Here is a 24,257-nt window from a genome sequence, read left to right on the forward strand (position 1 = left end):
TTTTTATTAAGACTGGGTCAGAATAGCAATAATAAGAACTCACATTCTGATATCTGATACATATATCTGTATGCAGATTTTCCAGAAATCGCAATAATTAATCTCGCAATTTTGTCCATTCTTCAAAAATCGCATTAATAAATGCACACAATTATTTCTGAATACACAGTACATAATTCTGTCGGGCCATAGGTTGTGCCATTTTCTTTTCTTTTTCTTTTTTAATTTTGTGGTTTATTTGTGATATATTGCATGAGGGTACATCAGTGTGACACATTTTATCACATATCATTATGACTTTGCTCTGATCATTGTTGTTTTCCTTTGTGTATTAGCCTGGTGTGTGACATTTGATATACGGGTACAAAAAACCAAAACATGATTATATGGATGATTTGTGGTAAAAGTTACTGATACAATACTGCTCATATTATTTTATTTGATATGCAGACAGATCTTCTTGCCAACAATTTTATTCTTATGAAACCATAATGTTGGTCCCTTTAATGATATAAGACTTATATCAAATTTATTCATTGATATTTTGCTTTATTCAACACATGTGCAGTCCAATGTTTCCTACTGATGTACAGTACACAGGGTTGAGTATTAAAGAGGAGAATTTTTAAGTGTAAAACAATTCTAGTTCATACATATTCTTCATAAATAGCAAGACATTGTTTTAAAACAAATTTATTGCACATGTTCAGAATGCATATAAATAAAATACAATACTACATACAACAAATTTAGGTTTATATGATACTACTTTTTAAGTTATGAACACAAATATTTCACAAACAACACATTCTGCAATCAATTGGTCCAAATATAAATTGTTACTTTTACTCAAATGCTAAAATGATGGCAAATGAATCAAAAACTTGAAAATACCGCTATTCTATAAAAACAGAAGACTTACAGATCTTACAATGAAATAAAATCAAAAGTACAGAGAAATAAATCATACAAATATTAAGCTAAAACCAACAAAAAAAACCCTTGTTAAACCATTCATGTCATACTTTTCAATCAATATATTTTCTGTATATTTCATGATATTTTACTTTTTAGACCCAAACAGTGACTATCATAAGGTGATTCCCACCTTAAATAATTGCTACTTCTTCATTTATTGTATATAATATGAAGTCATACATGAACTTGAAATCTCTAAATATTTAAGTTTATCTAATGAGTTATCTCCCTTCTTCATAAATACTTGTTTAGAAATTCTCTCTTTAATAATTATTTTATTTCATTTGCTGATAGTCTTAGAATATTTCAAGATGCTGTAAACAAAAAGATACTGTGATATACAAATGTGATATTTAATTTATGGATTATGGAAATTTTTTAAATATCTTTACAAAACATATCTTTTGCTGTTGAAAATTTAGTCATTAGCAAGCATATACATCTGTAACTGAATAATCAGTTAATTGTAATTCTAAAGTTTGTTATGGTTAATTCGAATAAAAAAAGTTTACCCTTAAAAAAGACCAGAAGGTGTTTATAAATATGTTAATTAAAACAGTAATAAAAACACTTTATCACAAAATGGTAGCTTCAAATAAGGAAAAGCATCACTAACTTCATCAATTCACTACACATGTAATATCACCATAGTAACCAATCCTGTAATGAGAAAAAAATGAAAATTATGTTAACATTTTAAATTCTGTTTTGGCTAGCTCTGTGGTCATACTTCTTGATGTATACAAATTTTCAAGGATTTCACTTTGGATAAATGACTTTATCAATTAAGTGATAGGAATGAATGTTAATAAAAATAAGAAGTTATAGTATGAATGCCAATGAGACAACTATCTATCAACAACTTAAGGACAAGGATGTAAACAATTACAGGTTACCTTTGCTCACATTTCTTAATTAAAGAAAATAACTTAATACACACTCAACAAAGTTTGGAAAAATCTAGAAAACTGATATGCAAGATTCTACTTACTTTATTAAACTTTTTAAGTGTTATCAACACAATGTACAATTTTTAAAACATAGATGAAAGTTTCAAACACCTGGGTTACACAGAATGTTTCTTAAACAATGGAGAATGCTCTTTAATGAACATTTAAATGTTTGAAATATGGAATGTAAAAATTTCTCAAACAATTCCATAATATCAGGTGCACAACTTCAATATATGTGCCACCTTCCTGTGAGGTTTCAGGGATCTGGGTAGAAAACTGTAGGATGAGTCGAATACACAAATTAGGTACCCATTTTTCTCCTAATTCAGCCTGCCTGCCCTACATCCCCAAAAATATTAATGATATGCATACTTTTCTAATAATACAATATTGTTTCTAAGGATAACATGGCTTTACATCATATGTACATCTATCAAATACTTATCTGTATTTTTCTACTAACAAATATCAAATCATAGCAACAGTTAATACCATAGGACATTAAATGTATTAAAAAGCATTTTCATTCATTTTAGAAATACAATTTTAAAGAAAAGTTGGTAGTTGTCAATGAGACTGCATTTCAAAAATGATTTTAATTTCAAAACAGTTAACCTTTTATATCTTGAATACAGATAAGCATTAAAATCAGTATTGGACTAAAGTACAGTATAACATTTAAGAAAAATCACTAATGGATTACATGTATGAGGGTCTGGATAGGGGGGGGGGATTGGGTTCTTCATTTCTATATTCTTTAATTTTTTAGCCATTTTTTTCTATTCTTTATACTTTTTGTCCATTATAATCTATTCTTTATATTTTAGCACCTCATTGTTCTCTATTCTTTATTTTTTGGTCCATTTTTCTCTATTCTTTCTATTTTTGCCCATTTTTCTCTATTCTGTAAACCCTCATCCACACCATCATGTATTTCACTATGACTAATTATAAAATTTCCAGATATGAAAATTACAAGCATGTTTAAAGAAATCCCAAGTGGACAAAATTTTTACACACACCTTATTGATCAATGGACTTTAATACAATAACTGATAACCTTTTTGATTATGGTATAAACAATTATACAATCAAATCTTTTAAACTACATTTTATCTTTTCTTCAGTTATGCTGATAGCTGTATATGAAAATATACTGCTAAAAAATAAGTGTTATTAATAAATCAAACCTGATTTTAACAAAGTTTATCAGCAATTTGAGTTATCATTTATCATTACTGAAATTCAAAATAATATCAATGTTTTTAAGTTAACAAGGCTATAATGAAATTTATTTTTACCAAAAACTATAATAAAATTGAGAATGGAAATGGGGAATATGTCAAAGAATATGTATATACCGGTATACACTTGCCATTTTAGTTCAATCTTGTATTACAAATAAATCTCTGCATTTAAGGACACACAATAGCAGAAGCAGGGGCAGATAAAAACATTCCTTTTACCAACATTGCTAATGATAAGCATATGCTGGCATACAATTCTAGACAAATGAAGGCTGTTTACTATTATCAATACATTCCAATCTAAGACTGTAATTTGTATGACATTTTTGTGTAGGGTGGGCTGCAAAATGATGTTGCATTATGAAAATGCTTCAATGCAATCTAGCACAGAAAAGCAATATATGATGTCAAGTTTTCTCGGGGTAACAATCTGCTCTATCACCCTCTCATCTATGTGTAATTTATATAGTGATTTTCATAAAATCTTATAGCATTCAACCATAGTGTGGTAAGAAACCTTACAGCACATAAATTAGGGAATATTTTCCCAAAAAACAGGGGAAAGTATCTCTCTATTTGAAAGCATTTTTCTTTTGAAAAGTGTTGAAATTTAAGTTTTATCATTGTTTGTGCATTTCCCTCAAATATTCAATAACCAATGCTTTAAAAATTGGCAAAAAGGTATATTTTCTTTGAATATTGCAAGAGAGCATTTAAATATGGACTTCATTTTCTAATGAGGACATTTGTATACACATACCATTTACTCTTTGTGTTGCTGATCATTTTTGCAACTTACATGTTTAACCTAGCTTCTATAGTTTTTAGATAACAGCCAAAACACTGAAAAAACAGTAAAAATCTACATTCCAGGAACAACAACTTCAAATTTTCAGAGTAGATAAATCTTGTCATTCTGATTATATTTGCATTATTTGCTGATCTTTTATGCTTTCTAAAAGGAGTAGGTCCGGTAAGACCCCTTTTTGGCCCCAAAATATAGCGTTTTTACAAACTTGTTAAAAATGTAAACTTATAGCTATTTATTGAAAATTAGTTACATAAATATGGGCTGTTTTGGACAATTCAATGGACTTGCATCGGGTACTATCATCATTATGTCATGCAAAAATACTGAAATCTTTACAATTTTAGCATTTGTGCTAATTTTAAGATGGTTTTTGTCTAAAATGGAAGTGGCCACACTTGTGTTCAGTCATAATAGCTAGATATATGTTGTATTTAATGATAATATATAACATATATAAATGTTGAGACTGAACACAAATTTGGCCACTTCCATTTTAGACAAACACCATCTAAAAAGTGACGTTTTACGGCACATTTGGTAGATTTTTCAAATTTTAGCTTAATGATAAATTAGTTCAAATCTTTAACATAAACTAATTGAATCGACTGAAGTAGACACTTAAGTGTTTAAAAAATGTCAAAAATCTTTCATCAGATGTACTTTGAATTTTAACCGAAATTAGCCCTTACGGGACCTTCTCCTTTCTCTGAACTCTAGTTTTCGACAAAAATGGATAAAGTTTCAGGGAAAATAACTTCTGTAAGGAGTCAGTTGACAATTTATGCCGTGATGACTGATCTTATTGTGCTGAACATTTTTGCTTCTTTACTGTATCTCTCTTTCTATAATAGTTTGCGTGCAAACCTGCAAAATTCTTCTTTCAAGGGCAATAACTCCTCTCAGGTCAGGGGTTATTTGACAATTTCAACCATGTTGACTTATTTGAAGATCTTATTTTGCTATATGTTGTTGCTCTCTCATTCTGTCTATATTTGTTTTGCAAAAAAAATCATTGAATGACTAAAATTATTTTTTTAAGGGTAATAACTCCTATAAGGGGTCAATTGACAATTCCTCCATGTTGACTTATTTATAGATCATATTTTGTTAAACAATTTAAGTAACAAAAGATTCTGTTTATCAACTAAAGTTTCCTAAAAACATGCAAAATAGGGTAATAAACTGTTGACACAGAGATATTTCTCGCTATATTGTAATTTTGAAAGTATTATGCAAATGTTAAAACAAAAATGGTAATATTTAAACATGTAAACTATTCCAAACATTCAAAGTCAATGCAATGAAACATGACTGAAGGGGCAAGGCTGGCCAAATAACAACATAGAAAAATAAAAATACTAAAGCTTATAAAACTGCATACCAAATACAATTGACTTATCATAAGTGGTTACCTCTAAACTAACCAAAACACAGACTTTAACTTATATAACTATGCAAAAGTTCCAAAGTCAATAAACCATGATGATGGGGCAGGGCTATATAAATCATTTCCATGGAAATAAGACTTGTAAAGCCTTGTACAACTGCATACCAAATATTATTGACTTAACATTAGTGGTTCATCTTAAACGGATGTAATCACAAACATGACAAACTTTAACATGTAAATTTTGCAAAAGTTTCAAAGTAAATACACAATGACTGAAGGGGTGGCGTAAAATAATCTCCATAAAAATGAGATGTGCCAATGCTTATACAACTGCATACCAAATATCATTGACCTACCACTTGTGGTTCCCCATAAATTGACCTAATCACAAACTAACACATTGTTGATGTCGCGCTGCTGCCACCCATGGAAACAGCATGTCTAAGTCTCGCTTTTTATACGACCGCAAACAAATTTTGTGGTCGTATATTGGTATGACGTTGGCGTCGTCGTCGTCCGGGAGGCGGCGTCGTCCAGCGTCGTAGTCGTCCGAAGACACATTGGTTTTCGCACTCTAACTTTAGTTTAAGTGAATGGATCTTTATGAAATTTTACCATAAGGTTCAATACCACAAAAGAAAGGTTGGGATTGATTTTGGGGGTTATGAAACCAACACTTAAGGAATTAGGGGCCAAAAATAAGCATTTTTGTAACTTCCAGGCATAACTTGTGTGTTAGTGTATGGATCTTTCTGAAATTGTACTACAAGGTTCCATATCACAAAGGGAAAGCTGGAATTGAGTTTGGGGGTAATTGCCCAAAACGTTTAGGAATAAGGGGCCAAAAATAAGCATTTTTCTAGTTTCCAGACAATAACTTGTGTTCAAGTGTAAGGATCTCTCTGAAATTGTACTGCAATGTTTCATATCACAAAGGGAATGTTTAGATTGATTTTGGGGGTAATTGCCTCAAAATTTTGGGAATAAGGGACCAAAAAAGGGGCAAAAAACAAGCATTTTTCTAGTTTCATGACAATAACGTGTGTTAGTCTATGGATCTTTCTGAAATTGTACTACTAGGTTCCATATCTCAAAGGGAAAGCTGGAATTGAGTTTGGGGGTAATTGCCCAAAACGTTTAAGAATAAGGGGCCAAAAGGGGGCCAAAAATAAGCATTTTTCTAGTTTCCAGACAATAACTTGTGTTCAAGTGCATGGATCTCTCTGAAATTATACTGCAAGGTACCATACCACAAAGGGAAGGCTGGGATTGATTTTGGGGGTAATTGCCTCAAAAGTTTAGAAATTAGGGGCCAAAAAGGGGCAAAAAACAAGCATTTTTCTAGTTTCAGGACAATAACTTGTGTGTAAGTGTATGGATCTTTATGAAATTGTACTACTAGGTTCCATTTCACAAAGGGAAAGCTGGAATTGAGTTTGGGGGTAATTGCCCAAAACGTTTAAGAATAAGGGGCCAAAAGGGGGCCAAAAATAAGCATTTTTCTAGTTTCCAGACAATAACTTGTGTTCAAGTGTATGGATCTCTCTGAAATTATACTGCAAGGTACCATACCACAAAGGGAAGGCTGGGATCGATTTTGGGGGTAATTGCCTCAAAATTTTAGAAATTATGGGCAAAAAAGGGGCAAAAAACAAGCATTTTTCTAGTTTCAGGACAATAACTTGTGTGTAAGTGTATGGATCTTTATGAAATTGTACTACAAGGTTCCATATCACAAAGGGAAAGCTGGGTTTGAGTTTGGGGGTAATTGCCCTACATTTTTAGGAATATGGGGCCAAAAAGGGGACAAAAAACAAGCATTTTTCTAGTTTCCAGACAATAACTTGTGTTCAAGTGTATGGATCTCTATGAAATTGTACTGCAAGGTACCATACCACAAAGGGAAGGCTGGGATTGAGTTGGGGTGATGAATCATAAGGGGTTCAAAAAATTTGGGGGGGGGGGATTTTTTTTTCCTTTTTTTTTCTTTAAAATTTTCCATTTTAAATTGGTTATTTGTGATTTATATATAAAAGCAAATAATAATGATATGGTTTGAATAGGTAAATTAAAAAATTTTAAGTTCTTAGACCACATTCATTCTGTGTCAGAAACCTATGCTGTGTCAAATATTTAATCACAATCCAAATTCACTGCTGTATCAAGCTTGAATGTTGTGTCCATACTTGCCCCAACTGTTCAGGGTTTGACCTCTGCGGTCGTATCAAGCTGCGCCCAGCGGAGCATTTTATTCTGCTCTGTCAAAGCGAGACAAAAATAAGCATTTAAAAGCAATAACTCCTATAAGGGGTCATTTAACGATTTCTGCCAAAGTGACTTATTTGTAGTTCTTATTGTTCTGGCCATTTACTGTTTAAATTGTCTCTCTATCTGTTATAAATTTAAAGATAATAACCAAAAATATTGGTTTTTCAGGGACAATAACTCCAAATGGGTTGTCCATTTTTTCTATAAAATCCCCAGGAGATAGATCTTTGACCTGCTGACCATTTTTACCCTGTATGGCAGATTTGCTCTATCTGCTTTAGTTTTTGAGATATAAGCAGAAAACTTTAAAATTTACAAAACAATTGTCATTTCAAAAATTGAAAAATGGGTTGTTTAATTTTTCAAAAAATTCTGTTGGAGACAGACTTGACCTGCTGACCATTTTTACATTGACAAATTTGTTGTAACTGCTTTATTTTTTAGATATAAGCAAGAACTGCATTTTAGCCCCTTATGTTCTATTTTTAGCAACAGCAGCCATGTTGTTTGGCAGATCAAATGCCAAGATACAATTTTTAAACTAAATACCTGAAGAAACATTCAGGTATGATAAGTTTGGTAACATTTGGGCCAGTAGTTTCAGAGAAATAGATTTTTTTTAAAAAGTTTACGATGACGGACAGATGGATAGAAGAACAATGACAACATATACCAACTGATGGCAAAAACTTTTAGGCCAGGTGAGATAAAAACTAAACATTATTTCAAGCAGTTGCTTAACCATGAAAATTAGATCATGGACCATGGACATATGACAGTATTATGCAAATGTTGAAATAACTAGATGTGTCAGAACGACACAAATGGCCCCGTTTGCAAAAAAGCTTGAAGCCATTTTTAGGAATGGAATTTTGAGAATTAAAGTCTGTATAACTGTTATTTTCACAAAATGTTCAAAGTCAAAATCAATGGAGGGGACCCAAACATAAACTTGACCTGTGGCTCATCATAGTAGACTCACATACTAAAAATCACCTAAAAAAAAATCTGTACAACTGTTATTTTCACAAACTTTTTAAAGTCCACAGCCCGTAATTTCTGCAAAAATATAATAACTTACCTAAAATATATGCAGCTATAAGTTTCTGTGGTACTGACAAATGCAAGTAGTCTGGAAGACGGGTGGCGATATCACCCTGCTGTGGTAGCATGAGTGCAATAATACAAACTAGGGCAGTAATAATCACAAACAGACTGGGCCCACCACTATTCTCAGATCTACCTATAATACACAAAATTACATTTAATTTGACATTTATAACAAACATGTATAAATTAACAAATTATTTGAAAATTGAAATTTATCAATACACTCTAAAGTTCTTGAGCTGAAACAAAAATGCCATTTCTTGCATATTTTTAAGGTTCATAACTCTGGAAATTCATACCAGAAATGTAAACAATTCTACCTTAGTCTACATGACTGTTTAACTGGTTTTCAAGCTTTATAAAAGATTCATCTATTTTTGTGGATATCATTTTTTTGTAGATTGAGGAAAAATTATGTATTGTGGATATTTGACTTCGTGGGGTTGCCAAAGTCTGTATACAAGCCTATAGAAAAGTTTGTACAAAATTTAAAGTTAAATTTGTGGTTTACCTGTACCCACGAAATCCATGAAAATTGGTATCCAACTAATAATAATGAATCCACAGTATACTGATCATTAATTCTGTTCCAGCATAATGAAGTAATTCAGTGGCAACCATAAATTTGTCTATCTTCCAAGTTATGTGGGAATATCGCAGAAACAAAACATGCATCATATTCAAACTCAACCTGTGTTCTGTGCTTTCTAAAGGGTACAGGTAAATTGTATAATAAAACTGAAAAGCTATTATTTGTCCCTTGAAATTGCAAAAAATAGAAAATTTATTCAAATCTTTCAAAACAAGTGAAACTGCGAGCTACTGCTCACTGATGATACCCCCACCCAAATATGGATAATCTTAAAAGTGTAAAAACATGTAAGTGTTCGGTAAACAGGAAGTTGTTGAGTGATGAATCTGAAAACGCATCACACAGTAAAGCTCACTCATATAAGCCTTGAAATCAAATTTCAGAAATCCTTGTAATGTAGTACCTGAGAAAAATGCGACGAAAAATTTTCATGGGACGGATGGACGGACAGACAGAGGTAAAACAGTATACCCCCACTTTTTTAAAGAGGGGTATAATTAAGTTAAAAACTGTATTGCATTTGTTCTTACATGTGGTTGCTACATTTTACTGTATCCAAATACATAAATGCTTTTCTTCAAGCACAACAACTGTTCTAATTTTTAACCAGTTTCCTATTTTAAAGGGACATAACCCTTTTAAAGTAAAAATAAAATCTGACCTGTTTTTGGCCTAAATGGTATAGAGCCGCTAATTCGGCCGGTCAGAAAGAACATAAAAGAAAGTAGTACATATTCTAAACAAAATAGTTCCTACACATAGCTCTAACTTTGTCAATAAGTAAAATATTTGGATAATTTTTGTTTCAAATGAAAGCTTAAGGACTTGGGATCACTGTAGAACCCTTGTTAAAAGTTTCTTTTGAATAATAAAAAAAAAAATATGAAATTAAGATAGGAGGGCATATTTGCCCTGTTGCTCAGATCATGCAGATAAGAAGTACCTGTTTTTGTACTACCGAACTTCCGGAAACCAGTGCGCTCTAATACGCAATTAAGGTATGTTGATTTTTTTCAGTATAAGTCAGGATAAGGTATAGTTTTGACATGAAATGACTATAACTTTATTTAAACTTAAGACAAAATAGCTATGAATGCTTGAAGTTGCATAATTTAAAATAGAAAGCAAGGGGGTTATGAATTAGTGGTGTTATTCCTAAACAAAGAATATCCCTCAAATCGGATTAAATTGGTAATCTGAATCTATTATTACAGGGCTCACACTACTTCAAAATCAAAGGGAGAAGTGACTTTTCTTTTTGAAACTGGTAGGGAGAAGTGGTGAGATTTGAAAGATAAGTGCTCGTTTGCTCGCGGCGCTACATTGTTTGGTTTTTACTATAATATAAAGGGCCATATGTATCCTTTTTATATAAGTGTTCAATTCATACCTGAGTCAATTAAAGTAACAGTTGTTTCAGTTTATGTCTTAAATAGTCATTTATAGTTGCATAATTATATTAATCCTCTTGACAGAATCTACCAACTAAATATCTAGCACTTGAAAGAACTTTTTTATATCAAAAAGGAAAAGAAAGTATCATATATCAATTAAAATGCAATTAAAAAAACTATTCTGTTTATCATCTTAATGAAATTCAATGTTTTTCATTAAAAAGATATATAAATTTAACAAAGTTAAGCAACTTTAATCAATAAATTGAAACAATGCATTTAGATGGAAATATATATACATTTAGCAAGGAGATCTAACCAAAAGTCTATTAATGCGTGTGGAATGCATAATTTTCACTTTTGGGGTCATTCTATTGTCAGCTGTTCAATTCAGGCGTCTGTAATTATTATAGTAAGAATACTGATTTCGGTCATAGCTGGTCCGCTGCCGATGAATCCCGCCTCCGATCCGTGGTTCGTTCAAACATTTCAATGGCGGACGAAGAAAATTTACGAAAAATAAACGAAGTTTGACAAGCGATTCGGAAAGGAATATGACGCTTTAAATGCAATCAATGGATGAAACATTAACCAAAGGCAATTTTGATCACTTTCTAATAAAAGTAACAAACTTATTTTGCCGATCATAAGAATGTTTTGATATACGATCTCGAGTAAAAAGTACCGGAAGTGAAAGAAAATACTTCATAAAAGTTGTTTCTTTGAAATAACATATGACCAATCTGTAAAGTCAATACTTTCACATCTTTTCTAAAGAAATAAATCGTTTATGTTTTGGAATTTCTTGACTTTTAAATGAAAAATAAGCTGTTTCATTGACTTGGTAAGAAGGGGAAATTGCCAATGACGTAAGCGACTTCAAGCGACTATTGTGAACATTAGGGCGACTAGATATCGCTTTTGTCGGTCTGGCAAAGCGAAGTGACGGTCGGGAAAGTGACTTTTTTGCCCCAGTCACTTGCTAGCGTGAGCCCTGTTATTAAGCAGAGGACAAGTTCTACATAAACATACAAAAAATTTATCCACATGATTGCATTGATAAACAGCAGTAAACTAGTAGCCCTTTGTTTTGACCAGACATGTAAAAGGGGCCATTATTTGGTCCTTAGAATAATAAAACTTACTTGGTCTGGATGAAAGGCTTTGAGATCTATCAGCAGGCAATGTAGATGAAGGCAGAGACTGGAAGTTTTCCTCTGGTTGTACAGATCTTTCTTTTCTAGGCAGCAATACCGATATAATTTCTTTCTTTCCTGCAAAATAGATTGACTTAAGCTTTTAATTTGTGGCATTTTCTATACAGTTTTTGAAATACCATTGAGATAAAACTTAAATTTGTTAGATGTAATTATGATAATCTGATCATATTTTAACTTAAAGACTATGCTGTGTGCAGATTCCTATAACCACACAATGTTAACATGAGATTATTGATTGATTATTTAATAGTATAGTGTTTGTCAATTGCTATAATCACACAATGTTTACATGAGATCATGAACAATTATCTAATAGTATAATGTTTGTCAATTTGAAAACAATTTTTTTTTCAGTTATAGTTCAACGAGTCAAAGTTGTATGCAAAATTTTACCAAAATATGTGACATAGCCCATTTATTGTAACTTGACCTTAAATCAAACACATGACTACAGACACAGGCATAGCAAACAAGCTGTGAAATATCCACTCAGTAAGAAAGGGCAAAAAGAACATCAATGTCAAAAAAAGGAAAAATGACTACATGTTAAGTTCTTAATTTACAATTTTATATAAAAATGGTAAATTACCAATAACTTTCTTTTGTCCATGTTCCACCACTTGTATTCTGAATTTATCTTTGACCCCTTCATTGTTTATATTAATATCAATATGTCTCACAACTCTGAAAATATGAAAGAACAGACTTATCAAAATTTATCAAATAATATGAAATTGGTTATATAAAGCTAATTTGACATGCTTTGAGAGGGATTTTAAATGATAATGAATTTACTGCCTAGAATCCTGCCAGATAGACATATATACCATCCAATCATTCTATACACCAAATATAATTAACTTATTGTTTAGAGTACATGTATCTGAGAAACAGATATAAACTATGAACACAAAATGGACCACACTGTCAGTGATACCTTACCTTCCATGCACCAAATATCAATGACCTAATCTTGAAACTTAACATTGACCAATTAACTATGAAAATGAGTTCAGAGTTAAATGAACCCTGCTAGACAGACATGTACACCTTACAATCATTTCATATACCAAAGACAGTTGTCAGACATATTGCTTATGGTATCTAAGAAACAGACGTAACCTCAAAAATTGAGGTCATGTGAACCCTGTCAGATAGACCTTGCAATGATTCTATTTACCAAATATGATTGCCCTATTACTTATAATAAGTTAGAAAATCGTGAGATAAAAAAACTATACATCTTTTTTTAGCAGTAGCTGAACCATGAAAATAAGGTTAAGGACAACAGACATATATCGGATTAAAACTTCAAACCATAAGGCATCTGTATGTATAAAGTATCCAGGTCTTCTACCTTCTGAAATATAAAAGCTTTATACAAAGAGTTTACTCTGTCATATTAGCATATCTGTCTGGCATTCAGACTCTACAAGACACAAAACTTAGGCATTATATTCTGAATTATTTTGTCTTAATTTATATAAGTAAATTGAAGAGGAAAAAATCAACAAGAATAATTTTCCAATAAATAAAGAACATACCATCAAAATTTATAGAAAAATAAAGATAGGTCTACAGGACAGTTTTTGAGATACAAGCCTTTGAAAAATCAGTTTTTGGAGGTCTCTTGACTTTGCATGTGAAATCCATGTGTAAGAGAAAATGTTAAATTGTAGTTGTAACCAATCACTGTGATGACTTGACCAATAAGTTTTATCTTCACCGTACATTTCATGTACATAAGTGTACTTACATATCAACACAACATCTTGGCCTAATAGTGCCTTCTGAATCAACAACTGTGTATTTTCTTGGTGCTGTACACAACACTTCAATCAAAATAAGAAGAAATAAAGCAATCTATATACTATCTGTATATAATCTGTGACAGAAATAGTTGTCATGATATAGGTAAATTCAATTTTAACATAACAGTGTTAGGACCTTCTATAGCTGACTATGAGGTATGGATTTTTCTCATTGTTGAAGGCCGTACGGTTGCCTATAATTGCTTACATCCACTTCATTTTAAGTTTGGTGGATATATAGTTGTCTCGTTGGCAATCATACCACATGTCCTTATCTTTATATTAATTTCTGTAGAATTTTAAAAACTTGCTTTCTGAGGTTTTTTTTCAAATGAAAATAAACTTTACTTGTTCCCACAGTAAAATGAATTCTTATAATAGAAAAAATGTAAAAAAATACATACATGTAGGATGCCAGTTAAATAATACTATATTCCATTAAAAACAACAAACAGTGTCATGGATATTTATTTTAGAGATAATAAAAATATTTTACAATAAAGTTAAGGCAGAACTAACAAACAGGTAAACCTTGTTTTTTGAGAGCAAATTAAAATTTTTTTTATTTCCTATTAAAATTTACAATCACAAGCTTTTACATAGGACAAAAAGTTGATTGACACAACCAATGTCTTCAATTATTTTTTAATGGGAGGGCTGTGCATGATTTTAAAAGTACATTATACAAACCTTTAAACTTTAAAGGAGAGTCATAAGGATTATACACAGTCAGTATTTGTTTATGTGATGACTGGTCATCTGAATAAAATGTCAGGTTTGATGGGAAGACAAACAGTGGGAGTTTGCCATCTGTCAGCTGAGAGGGTTGCATCTGTCATGAGTGGTCTTTTATCTTGTTGATGCTTTCTTTGAATCTAAAAGAAAAGTAAAAAATTTGTTAGAAAAAAAAGTAAACTTCATTTCAACAATATGAATTGAAGAAATTCACAACATCAGCAAATTGCAATTACTGGTTTGCAACTTTTCTAAATGAACAAATGTGATTTTTATATAATTATAGGTAAAACTTTTTTTGTTTTTGTTATTTTAAGGAAATTGTATATTAACCTAAACATTGAAGGAAGAAGGGTTGTTATTGGTCTATACACTTTTTCCAGAAAAAAACTTAAACAACACTGTTTTCTTTCTTTTCATGTATTTTGTAAAACATCATAAAGAAGCATACTACCAAAGCAAGACATTTAGGCCATCTTCAGCCATACTTTGTGAAGTCGTTTCAGCCATGGTTTTACAATTTGGTTATAAAGAGAAGGAAAACTAATTGTTTCATTCCTACAAACTATGACCAATTGTTAAAGGAGTAGGCCCGGTAAGGCCCCTTTTTGGCCCCAAAATATAGTGTTTTAAAAATTTGTTATTTATTGGAAAGTAGAATAATTTTGTTACATAAATATGGGCTATTTCTGACAATACCATGCACATGCATCAGGTACTAGCATCATTAATTCGTGCAAAATTACTGCAATCTTCACAATTATAGCATTTGTGCTAATTTTTAAACGGTTTTTGTCTAAAATGGAATTGGCCGCACTTGTGTTCAGTCTTGATATTTAAATATATGTTGTATTTGATGATTATACATAACATACATAAAGGTAGTGACTGAACACGAATGTGGTCACTTCCATTTTAGACAAAAAAACACCTGAAAAGTGATGTTTTGTGGCATATTTGAGAGATTCTTTATATTTAAGCTTGAGTTTGAGCGTCTTTAATGACCAAACCAATTCAAATCTTTTACATAAACTAATTGAATCTACTTAAGTAGACACTAAGGTGTTTAAAAAATGTAAAAAATCTCTCATCAGATGTACTTCATATTTTAGGCCAAAATTAGCCCTTACCGGACCTTCTCCTTTATCATTTATATATCATGTATAAATCCCAGCTACAAACAGACTTTTTAACAAATGGAAAATACATTTGAGTCATAAAATTATATTCATTGTAAGAATTTGTATGAATTTATGTATTATAAGAATATTGGTAAAAGGGGGATATTTATATTAATTTAAAAAAAAATCTGAATATACAGAACAATTTATCATTCTCTGCATGCTCTGTTATCAAAAATATGTAAAAATTGCAAATTGGTATATCAGATTACATAGAAGTATGATTAAAAATTAAACAATCATGGAAAGTCCCAATAACCTTTTTTAGGTAATCAGTTAGCACCTGCCTCATATATTATCATCATGATCGTGATATTTCCAAAATCAATTTTAACATCTACATATCTACATAACAAAAACAAAGGTTTAAATTTAATAGGCTCTTTGTTTTCCATGTTGTATTGTTTCACAGTTTATTGTCCAGGGCCTTGTTGGCTGTGTTGTCGAAGTAGTTCAACTACACTGAGGTTGTGAACCCTGCATGTGGCAGTTGCACTGGACTCGAATCTTAATTGTCTAGGCTTGTCAGTTTTCCTGTCAAAGGTCAGCAGTTCTCTCCATGCAATCCGGCTTCCTCCACCAATAAAAACTGACTGCCACGAAAAATCCAATAGTGCTGAAAGTGGGGTTAAACACCAATCAATCAATCAATATTCTCCTGGGCCTTTTATAGATTAATATACTGTATGGGTTGTCCTCTGGCATAGACCTAATCCCTTTCCAGATGCTGTGTCAGTTTTATTTTCTGATTTGGCTGCATAATACATGTAAGTTGGAGGGTTAAGGGCATAGGATACAGTTACAGGGGAGATAAGGACGTTGCTAACGTGAATTGTTAATTAGATATAGGAAGATGTGGTATGAGTGCCAATGAGACAACTCTCCATCCAAGTTACAATTTATAAAAGTAAACCATTATAGGTCAAGGTACAGCCTTCAACACGGAGCATTGGCTCACATGGAAACGCAAGCTATTCAGGGCCCCAAAAAATTACTAGTGTAAAACCATTCAAACGGAAAAACCAACGGTCTAATCTATATAAAAACAAGAAACACGTATGAACTACATAAACAGACGACAACTACTGTAATCAGATTCCTGTTAATGTTATTTTTCCGACGTCAAACTGTGACATATCGATAAAAGATGCATTTTTCGACTGATTTTAATAATTCACTTGAAAACAAGTACATGCCCCCATTTTTATTTTAATTTAACATTTAGCTTGGTTGTGTATGAAGATTATTTGTACCAATTTTTATGGACAAATCACCAATGATTTTTTAAAAATTAGATAAATTCAGAAATATACAGCAAAAAATGTTGGTTTTTCCTAAAATTGTGAATATTTACCGGTAATAAAAATGAATTATTTCCATAGGATTGTTACACAAATTTTGAGCATACTTATGTAAAGAAGATATTCCAAATGTTTTTACAAAAATCCATTTGTGTTTATCTTTTGAAAAAACTAGAGGATCTAAAGAGCATGTGTAGCTCAACGTTGCATATGCAACAAAGGACACTCTCCAACATTGTAGAGAATAGAATTCATGACAAAAATCTCTGTTTTGTCGAGCTTGTATTGCTGATCATTTAGTCTGTTTAGTAACAGACTTTTCTCTCTATCTTCTTTAGCATGTTTAGAATTTGCTAAAAAACAAAAGAGGGAAAAAAAATCCTCATTTAAGGGCAATCACTTTTATAAAGAGTGACAGTCTATATAGCAACTAAATATATTGACAAAATTTGATTTGTTAGAAGATCTTGCCTTGCTGATCATTTTGTGATTTAAAGTGTCTATTTATCAATTATAATTTTTATCATAAAAGGCAAAACGCAAAAATAATGGTAAAAATCGTCATTAAAGAGTAATAACTCCAATAAGGAGTTGTTGGACAATTCCTCCATTTGTTTTAATTATAGATCTTGTCTTCCTGATCATTTTTGCTTATTTAAGTTTCTATCTATTATATTTTTTAAGATATATGGCAAATACGCAAAAAATTGGTAAAAACCGTCATCAAAGGGCAATAACTCTAATAAGGAGTCGACTGACGATTTAGACCATGCAGACTTCTTTGTAGAACTTGTTTTGCTGGTCATTTTTGCGCTTTCAAGTTTCTATCTATTATGGTTTTCAAGATAATAGGCAAAAATGAAAAAAATGGTACAACTTGACATTTAGGTGTAATACATTGTACCACCATTGATTTTCCCCTATTAGTCATTGTTAAATTTGCACTTTTCAAAAAATTGTGCAGAATTTATCTTTGTTTCAAATAAAGAAATACTTGCCATGAGTAAAGTTTTATCCTGTCCAGTACTATAGAAAAAATTTCACATAACATTTCATTGCAGTTAAGAAAATAATCATCACTGGAAGTTAACCAATCAAATTTTCACCCCTTTTTTTCCTGTGTACAAGCTTTAGTCACCATGTAACCTTAATTTTCCAAAATATTCTATAGAAACACCAAATAAAATAATAAGAGTGCTTTGACAGTCAAGAATATAACTCTATAGGGTTATTAGAGAAAAATGACATACATTTGTTATTGTGGACTAAAAAATTCGCAAGAGTTCTGCGGAACCCAGTGTCTCACCTACTTTTGCTGTTAGGCGCAGGCTCAACAAAAATGGTGAAAAAATTATTAAAAATTTTCCTCTAGATACTATCTTTTGATTGTAAGAAGCTTCTGTCCAAGTTTGGTAAAAATCCAGGATGGTTAATGAATCTAATAAATGTTTTAAAACTTTAACTGCAGACTGTATGTAATGTTAACTGGAAGAAAAACTAAGTCCATTTATAAGTAATATACAGAAAAACAGGAAATAAATTTTTACAAAATTTCCATCTAGATACTAGCTTTTGATCATAAACAAGCTTCTGTCCAAGTTTGGTAGAAATCCAGAATATTTTTAGAAAGTTATTAAACTTTAAAAAAACTTTAACCACAGAGTGAATGTAATGTTAACTGGCAGAAAAACTAAGTCCATTTATAAGTAAAATACGGATAAACAGGATTTTTTTTTAACAAAATTTACTTCTGGATACTATCTTATGATCATAAACAAGCTTCTGTCCAAGTTTGGTAGAAATCCAGGATAGTTTAAGAAAGTTATTAAAATTTCAAAAATTTTAACCACAGAGTGAATATTTGTGGACGCCGCTGCCACCGATGACGGAATGTAGTATCGCTATGTCTCATTTTTGCGACAAATGTCGCAGGCTCAACAAAAATCAAAGAACTGTGATAACATATGTATGTTACATGTTCCAAAGGGCCAATATACATCATTTGTTTTGTTAAAATGTATATAAGTTCTATTGATATTATTATTGTCTTAATGTATACAAAACTATAGAAAGATATAACAGTTCATAGTTTGCCAATCATACATGGTACACCTATGTTATTACAGAAAAAATATGCCTGTAATAACTAAAGGGTGTTATTACAGCTTCTCTTCATAACAACAAAGCCCTTTGCTCAGACATATATCATGCTTAATCACAATGTTTTTGAATTTATTGTAAGAATTAATGATCAGAGCATGTAATGAGGTTCTGCGTAAGCTTCCCAGTAATTCCCAAGTGTCTCATATAATAAGTTACATGCCTTTAATAACTAAGTCTTGTTATTACAGTTAAGTTTATCCCTTAAAAGCCTTGTCTCATTGATTTACAATGGTTGATGAAAAATGTATTAATTTAATTCGATAATTAATTATCAAGGCTATGTATTTAGTTTCTGCGCAAAGTTTCAGGAATTCCAAAGTGCCCACTAAAAATCAAAATATTTATGATTTATCAAACAAATAACAAACATATGTTACTACAGATTTAGAAAATTTAAGGATTAAAGAGTAGACAACTCATGAAAGTATCTGTAATAACACATGCAAGATATTTTCTCTGATAACCCTATAGAGTTATATCCCTGAATGTTTGAAACACCCAAGATTTATGTTTATGACTCAGAAATTTTTTACTGCAATGAAATGTAGGATTAATTCCCTACAACTGTCAAATTCAAGGGAATATTTTTTTTCTGCCCTTTTTCGTATGCAGCCTGATGTGACGTACTATGATTTGGTGGTATTACACCTTTAAGGGCAATACCTCCTGTAAGAAGTCATCTGAGTTTTGATGTAGATGAACAATTGATAGAGCTCAACATTCTGATTATTTTTGCATCAAATAGATTTTCTCTATTTATAACAGTTTTCAAAATAATTGACAAAACTTGCATTTCACCCTTTTGTTCTATCTTTAGCCATGTCGGACATCTTGGTTGGCAGGCCAGGTCATCAGACCAAGTTTTTAAACTAGATACTCCAATGATGATTGTGGCCAAACAACGGCAGATGCCAAGTGATGAGAAAGCTCACTTGGCCAGGTGAGCTAAAAAGTTGGATATGTCTGTCCAAAGGATAAAAATGTCAAAAAAACAAAATTTTTAGTAAATGTCAAAAACTTCGACCCCATTTATTTCTAAAAGTAGCACATAAAGGTATAAATTTGAATCGACTAGGAAAAAAATAGCTTGTATGCAAATTTTCGTCAAATTTCACCTTGGGATGAAAACTGTATCGCATGCCCTTAATTCAGAATAAAATGCTCCGCTGGGGCGCAGCTTGATACGACCGCAGAGGTCGAACCCTGAACAGTTGGGACAAGTATGGACACAACATTCAAGCTTGATACAGCACTGAATTTGGATTGTAATTAAATATTTGACACAGCATAGGTTTATGACACAGAATGAAAGTGGTCTAAGAACTTAAAATTTTTTAATTTACCTATTCAAACCATATCATTATTACTTGCTTTTATATATAAATCAGAAATAACCAATTTAAAATAGAAAATTTTAAAGAAAAAAAAGGAACCCCCCCCCCAATTTTTTGAACCCCCTTATGATTCATCACCCCCAAACTCAAACCCAGCTTTCCCTATGTGATATGGAACCTTGCAGTACAATTTCATAAAGATCCATACACTTACACACAAGTTATTGTCCTGAAACTAGAAACATGATTGTTTTTTTGCTCTTTTATGGCCCCTAATTACTAAAATTTTGAGGGAATTACCCCCAAAATCAATCCCAGCCTTCCCTTTGTGGTATGGTACCTTGCAGTACAATTTCAGAGAGATCCATACACTTGAACACAAGTTATTGTCTGGAAACTAGAAAAATGCTTATTTTTGGCCCCTTTTTGGCCCCTTACTCCTAAACTTTTTGGGCAATTACCCCTAAACTCAATTCCAGATTTCCCTTTGTGATATGGAACCTTGTAGTACAATTTCATAAAGATCCATACACTTACACACAAGTTATTGTTATGAAACTAGAAAAATGCTTGTTTTTTGCCCCTTTTTTGCCCCTAATTCCTAAAATTTGGAGGCAATTACCCCCAAAATCAATCCAAGCATTCCCTTTGTGATATGGAACCTTGTGATACAATGTCAGAGAGATCCATAGACTTACACACAAGTTATTGTCATGAAACTAGAAAAATGCTTTTTTTTTGCCTCTTTTTGGCCCCTAATTCCTAAAATTTGGAGGCAATTACCCCCAAAATCAATCCCTGCATTCCCTTTGTGATATGGAACCTTGTGATACAATGTCAGAGAGATCCATACACTTACACACAAGTTATGTCTGGAAGTTACAAAATTGCTTATTTTTGGCCCCTAATTCCTTAACTGTTGGTACCATAACCCCCAAAATCAATCCCCACCTTCCTTTTGTGGTATTGAACCTTATGGTAAAATTTCATTGAGATCCATTCACTTAAACTAAAGTTAGAGTGCAAAAACTAATGTGTCTTCGCACGACGACGACGACGCCAACGTCATACCAATATACGACCACAAAAATTTGTTTGCAGTCGTATAAAAATTGCTCCGGACACAGAATCTAAAAAAGGGATACACCTCAATGCTATTTCTTTGTCATAACAGATGTTCCTGTATAATTTTGTTGTCGCAAGAGAAAATGTCTGATGCTATAAAAGAAGAATCATTGTTCTATGATGTCTATAGTTCAACACTTTGACCACAAGGTTTCTAGAATAACCATTGTGTCATATGCGGTATTAATTTTTTATGTTGTGCGAAGAATTTCAGAAAACCTCTTCAGTATAGTTTCTGTCATCATATCTGTTATTATGACATTATACCATTATTTGTTTAAATTAAAGGGGCATTAGCTGTCGAATTCATGTTCACCAATTCAACTCAAAATCTCGTAATTGCTTTATAATATAATAAAACATATATCCAAATTACAATAAGTCTGAAATAAACAATCAACAATGCATGGACTCAATTATATATGATCAGCATTTCGTGTGTATTTTAGTCTAGACACCATCTAATTAACCATCAAGAAGACCTCCGAAGACTACCGACAGTCACATAACCCGATATAAACATGAATATAAATAGATATCGACCACATGCAACTGTACTTTTCTAGGTCTGCTTGATTTCATGTTCAAGGTTAAAAAATAAGTTCATCATCGTTTTTACCTGTATAAGAATGATTTTTTGTGGATCGAATCAGTCAACGAAATGGTTCACCTTTGTTTCACTTTTAACATTGACATTCTTTTCCTTTTAATGGCTGAACATGCCTAATACATGCATAACCAATTTCTAGCTAGGGGGTTAAATTGAAGGTCACATGAATGAGGATTCAATTAGGTGGAATTATTCACTTGTAAGTGAATAATTCATCAGCGCTGTTTCTTGGCTTATTTTGACAAAATTGAACTAAAGTGGCTGCTAAAAGCAAATTATTATTTCACTTTTTCACTTTTATTAATGATTGAACAAAAAAAATCATATCTATGTCACAATATGCTGGGTCTCACTAATTAGCAACAAGGAGCGTCAAGAAGTGACAAGAAGAATAATTAAGTGACAATCATTACAATAAAACTAATTTAGCGTCAAGAAATCTTAATATTACTTATTTCAAATTAATAAATATAGAAACATGCATTGATATAAGTTTTTTCTTAATATACATGTATTTTGATTTTTCTTTTATATTGATAGTAGAAAATGAACAATAGAGTTTTTTTTTCATTATTGAGGATATGTTTAAGATAATGTATTTACAGTTTACAGCATATATTATATATTGTATAAATGAATGAATGAATGAAAAAGTGGTGGGGGTAATTTCTTAGTTTCTCTAATTTTTAAGTCATTCTTTATAGACACTTTTAATAGTATAATCAGATGATCGAAGGATAAGCTCATCCTGTATGCTCTAATATTTAGAGTTAAACTGCCATGTTTTTTATTAAGATTACTTCACTGTTGTATCACCATGATGATTCTTAGATTGTAACAAAATATTCAGATTCATAAATACTTTAAAATATTTTTTTTACTAAAAATTCACTACATGACGGCATAGCTACTGAATGCAACACAATTTGAAAGTTTTTAAAACAATTAAAATAATCTGTAATTAACTGATTTAATTTTTTATAAATTAATTGTCTAGTTAGTACTGGGAACAGTATATCTAACGGAAAATGAATCTGACATGTCTGATAGGCTTTTCAGTATAAAATTGATAAAATCCCGAACTTTACAAGACTTCACAAGATTTATATGTTCCTGGTTAGTATATAAACTTTCTTGTCGCTAAATTTGTCTTCTTTTTGCTAATTTTTTTCTTCTTTTCGCTTCTTTCTCTAAATTTCTTTTTGTCGCTTCTTGTCTCTAAAATTCTTCTTGTCGCTAAATTAGTGAAACCGCAATATGCTTATGTTATCACGTCACAGTAAGAACTGATTGTTCGATGAAATTGTTAACACCGATTGACCTTGGGTGTAATTCATTCATAAATAACAGCTCAAGATTGGTGTATAACATAAAAGTTAAAACTATTATATTCAATAGCTAGTAGACTAGTTAAATATTTTTATTATTTTCTAGTTTGGAAATGATTCGTTCTCAAATTCTAACGAGGCACATATATCCTTGTCTCATGGGTTTTCGTGCTATTAAGAATGAATTGTGAAGTCACAAATTGAAAAAGCATGCATAGTACGATCTATATAGTACGAATTCATGTGTCCTACGAAAACATATGATCTGACCATATGTTTCTGGTGCGGTTTGCACACAAGGAAGCACTGCCAAAGGGTTAAGGGTCTCAGGCCAAGTATTGCAGACTCCTATATAGCCATAAGGTCTATAATTATTCATAGGCCTTATAGTACATTGCTTTGGGAGAATCAAAATGTGTATCAAAAATATCTCTGAAACATCATAACAATTTACTGACTCATCTCCATGTATACATGTGTATGAAATCTCGTTGTAATGTATAAGATGTCAGGTATTTGTATATCGATTCTTACAAAATGATAAAGTATGTGTCTTTCTTTGGTGATTGCATAAAAAATTCTAAATTTGGCGTCGTGAAATCAGCTGGTTTTGTTATTGTTGTTGTCCTTGTGTAAAACGTCACTATTTCATGTTTAATTTTCATTTGAACTCATTGGGTTTCAACTATAACCTTCAAAGAAAAAC

General features: G+C 31.5%; 1 protein-coding gene across 1 annotated transcript; it reads right to left on the minus strand.

Annotated features, from left to right (window-relative positions):
• Nucleotides 1-677: 677 nt before the first annotated feature.
• LOC127698699 (motile sperm domain-containing protein 1-like) lies at nucleotides 678-24,215 on the minus strand. The gene is made up of 7 exons (XM_052202325.1): nucleotides 24,086-24,215; nucleotides 14,465-14,649; nucleotides 13,720-13,795; nucleotides 12,553-12,647; nucleotides 11,889-12,017; nucleotides 8,729-8,890; nucleotides 678-1,638 (listed from the first exon to the last, which is right to left on the minus strand). The coding sequence occupies exons 2-7, from the start codon at nucleotides 14,604-14,606 to the stop codon at nucleotides 1,607-1,609; spliced, it is 636 nt and encodes a 211-aa protein (XP_052058285.1). The 5' UTR covers nucleotides 14,607-14,649; nucleotides 24,086-24,215; the 3' UTR covers nucleotides 678-1,606.
• Between the last annotated feature and the right edge of the window lie 42 nt (nucleotides 24,216-24,257).

Source organism: Mytilus californianus, unplaced genomic scaffold, assembly GCF_021869535.1.
Source record: "Mytilus californianus isolate M0D057914Y unplaced genomic scaffold, xbMytCali1.0.p SCAF_4, whole genome shotgun sequence".
Classification (NCBI taxonomy): Eukaryota; Metazoa; Mollusca; class Bivalvia; order Mytilida; family Mytilidae; genus Mytilus; species Mytilus californianus.

Excerpts from the sequence above, each read along its gene's own strand:
- LOC127698699 (XM_052202325.1), bottom strand. The coding sequence starts at position 14,606 with ATGCAACCCTCTCAGCTGACAGATGGCAAACTCCCACTGTTTGTCTTC. Across the intron at positions 12,648-13,719 it reads CCAAGATGTTGTGTTGATAT|AGTTGTGAGACATATTGATA; the intron begins GTAAGTACACTT and ends TCATATTTTCAG. Across the intron at positions 8,891-11,888 it reads AAGCCTTTCATCCAGACCAA|GTAGATCTGAGAATAGTGGT; the intron begins GTAAGTTTTATT and ends TGTGTATTATAG.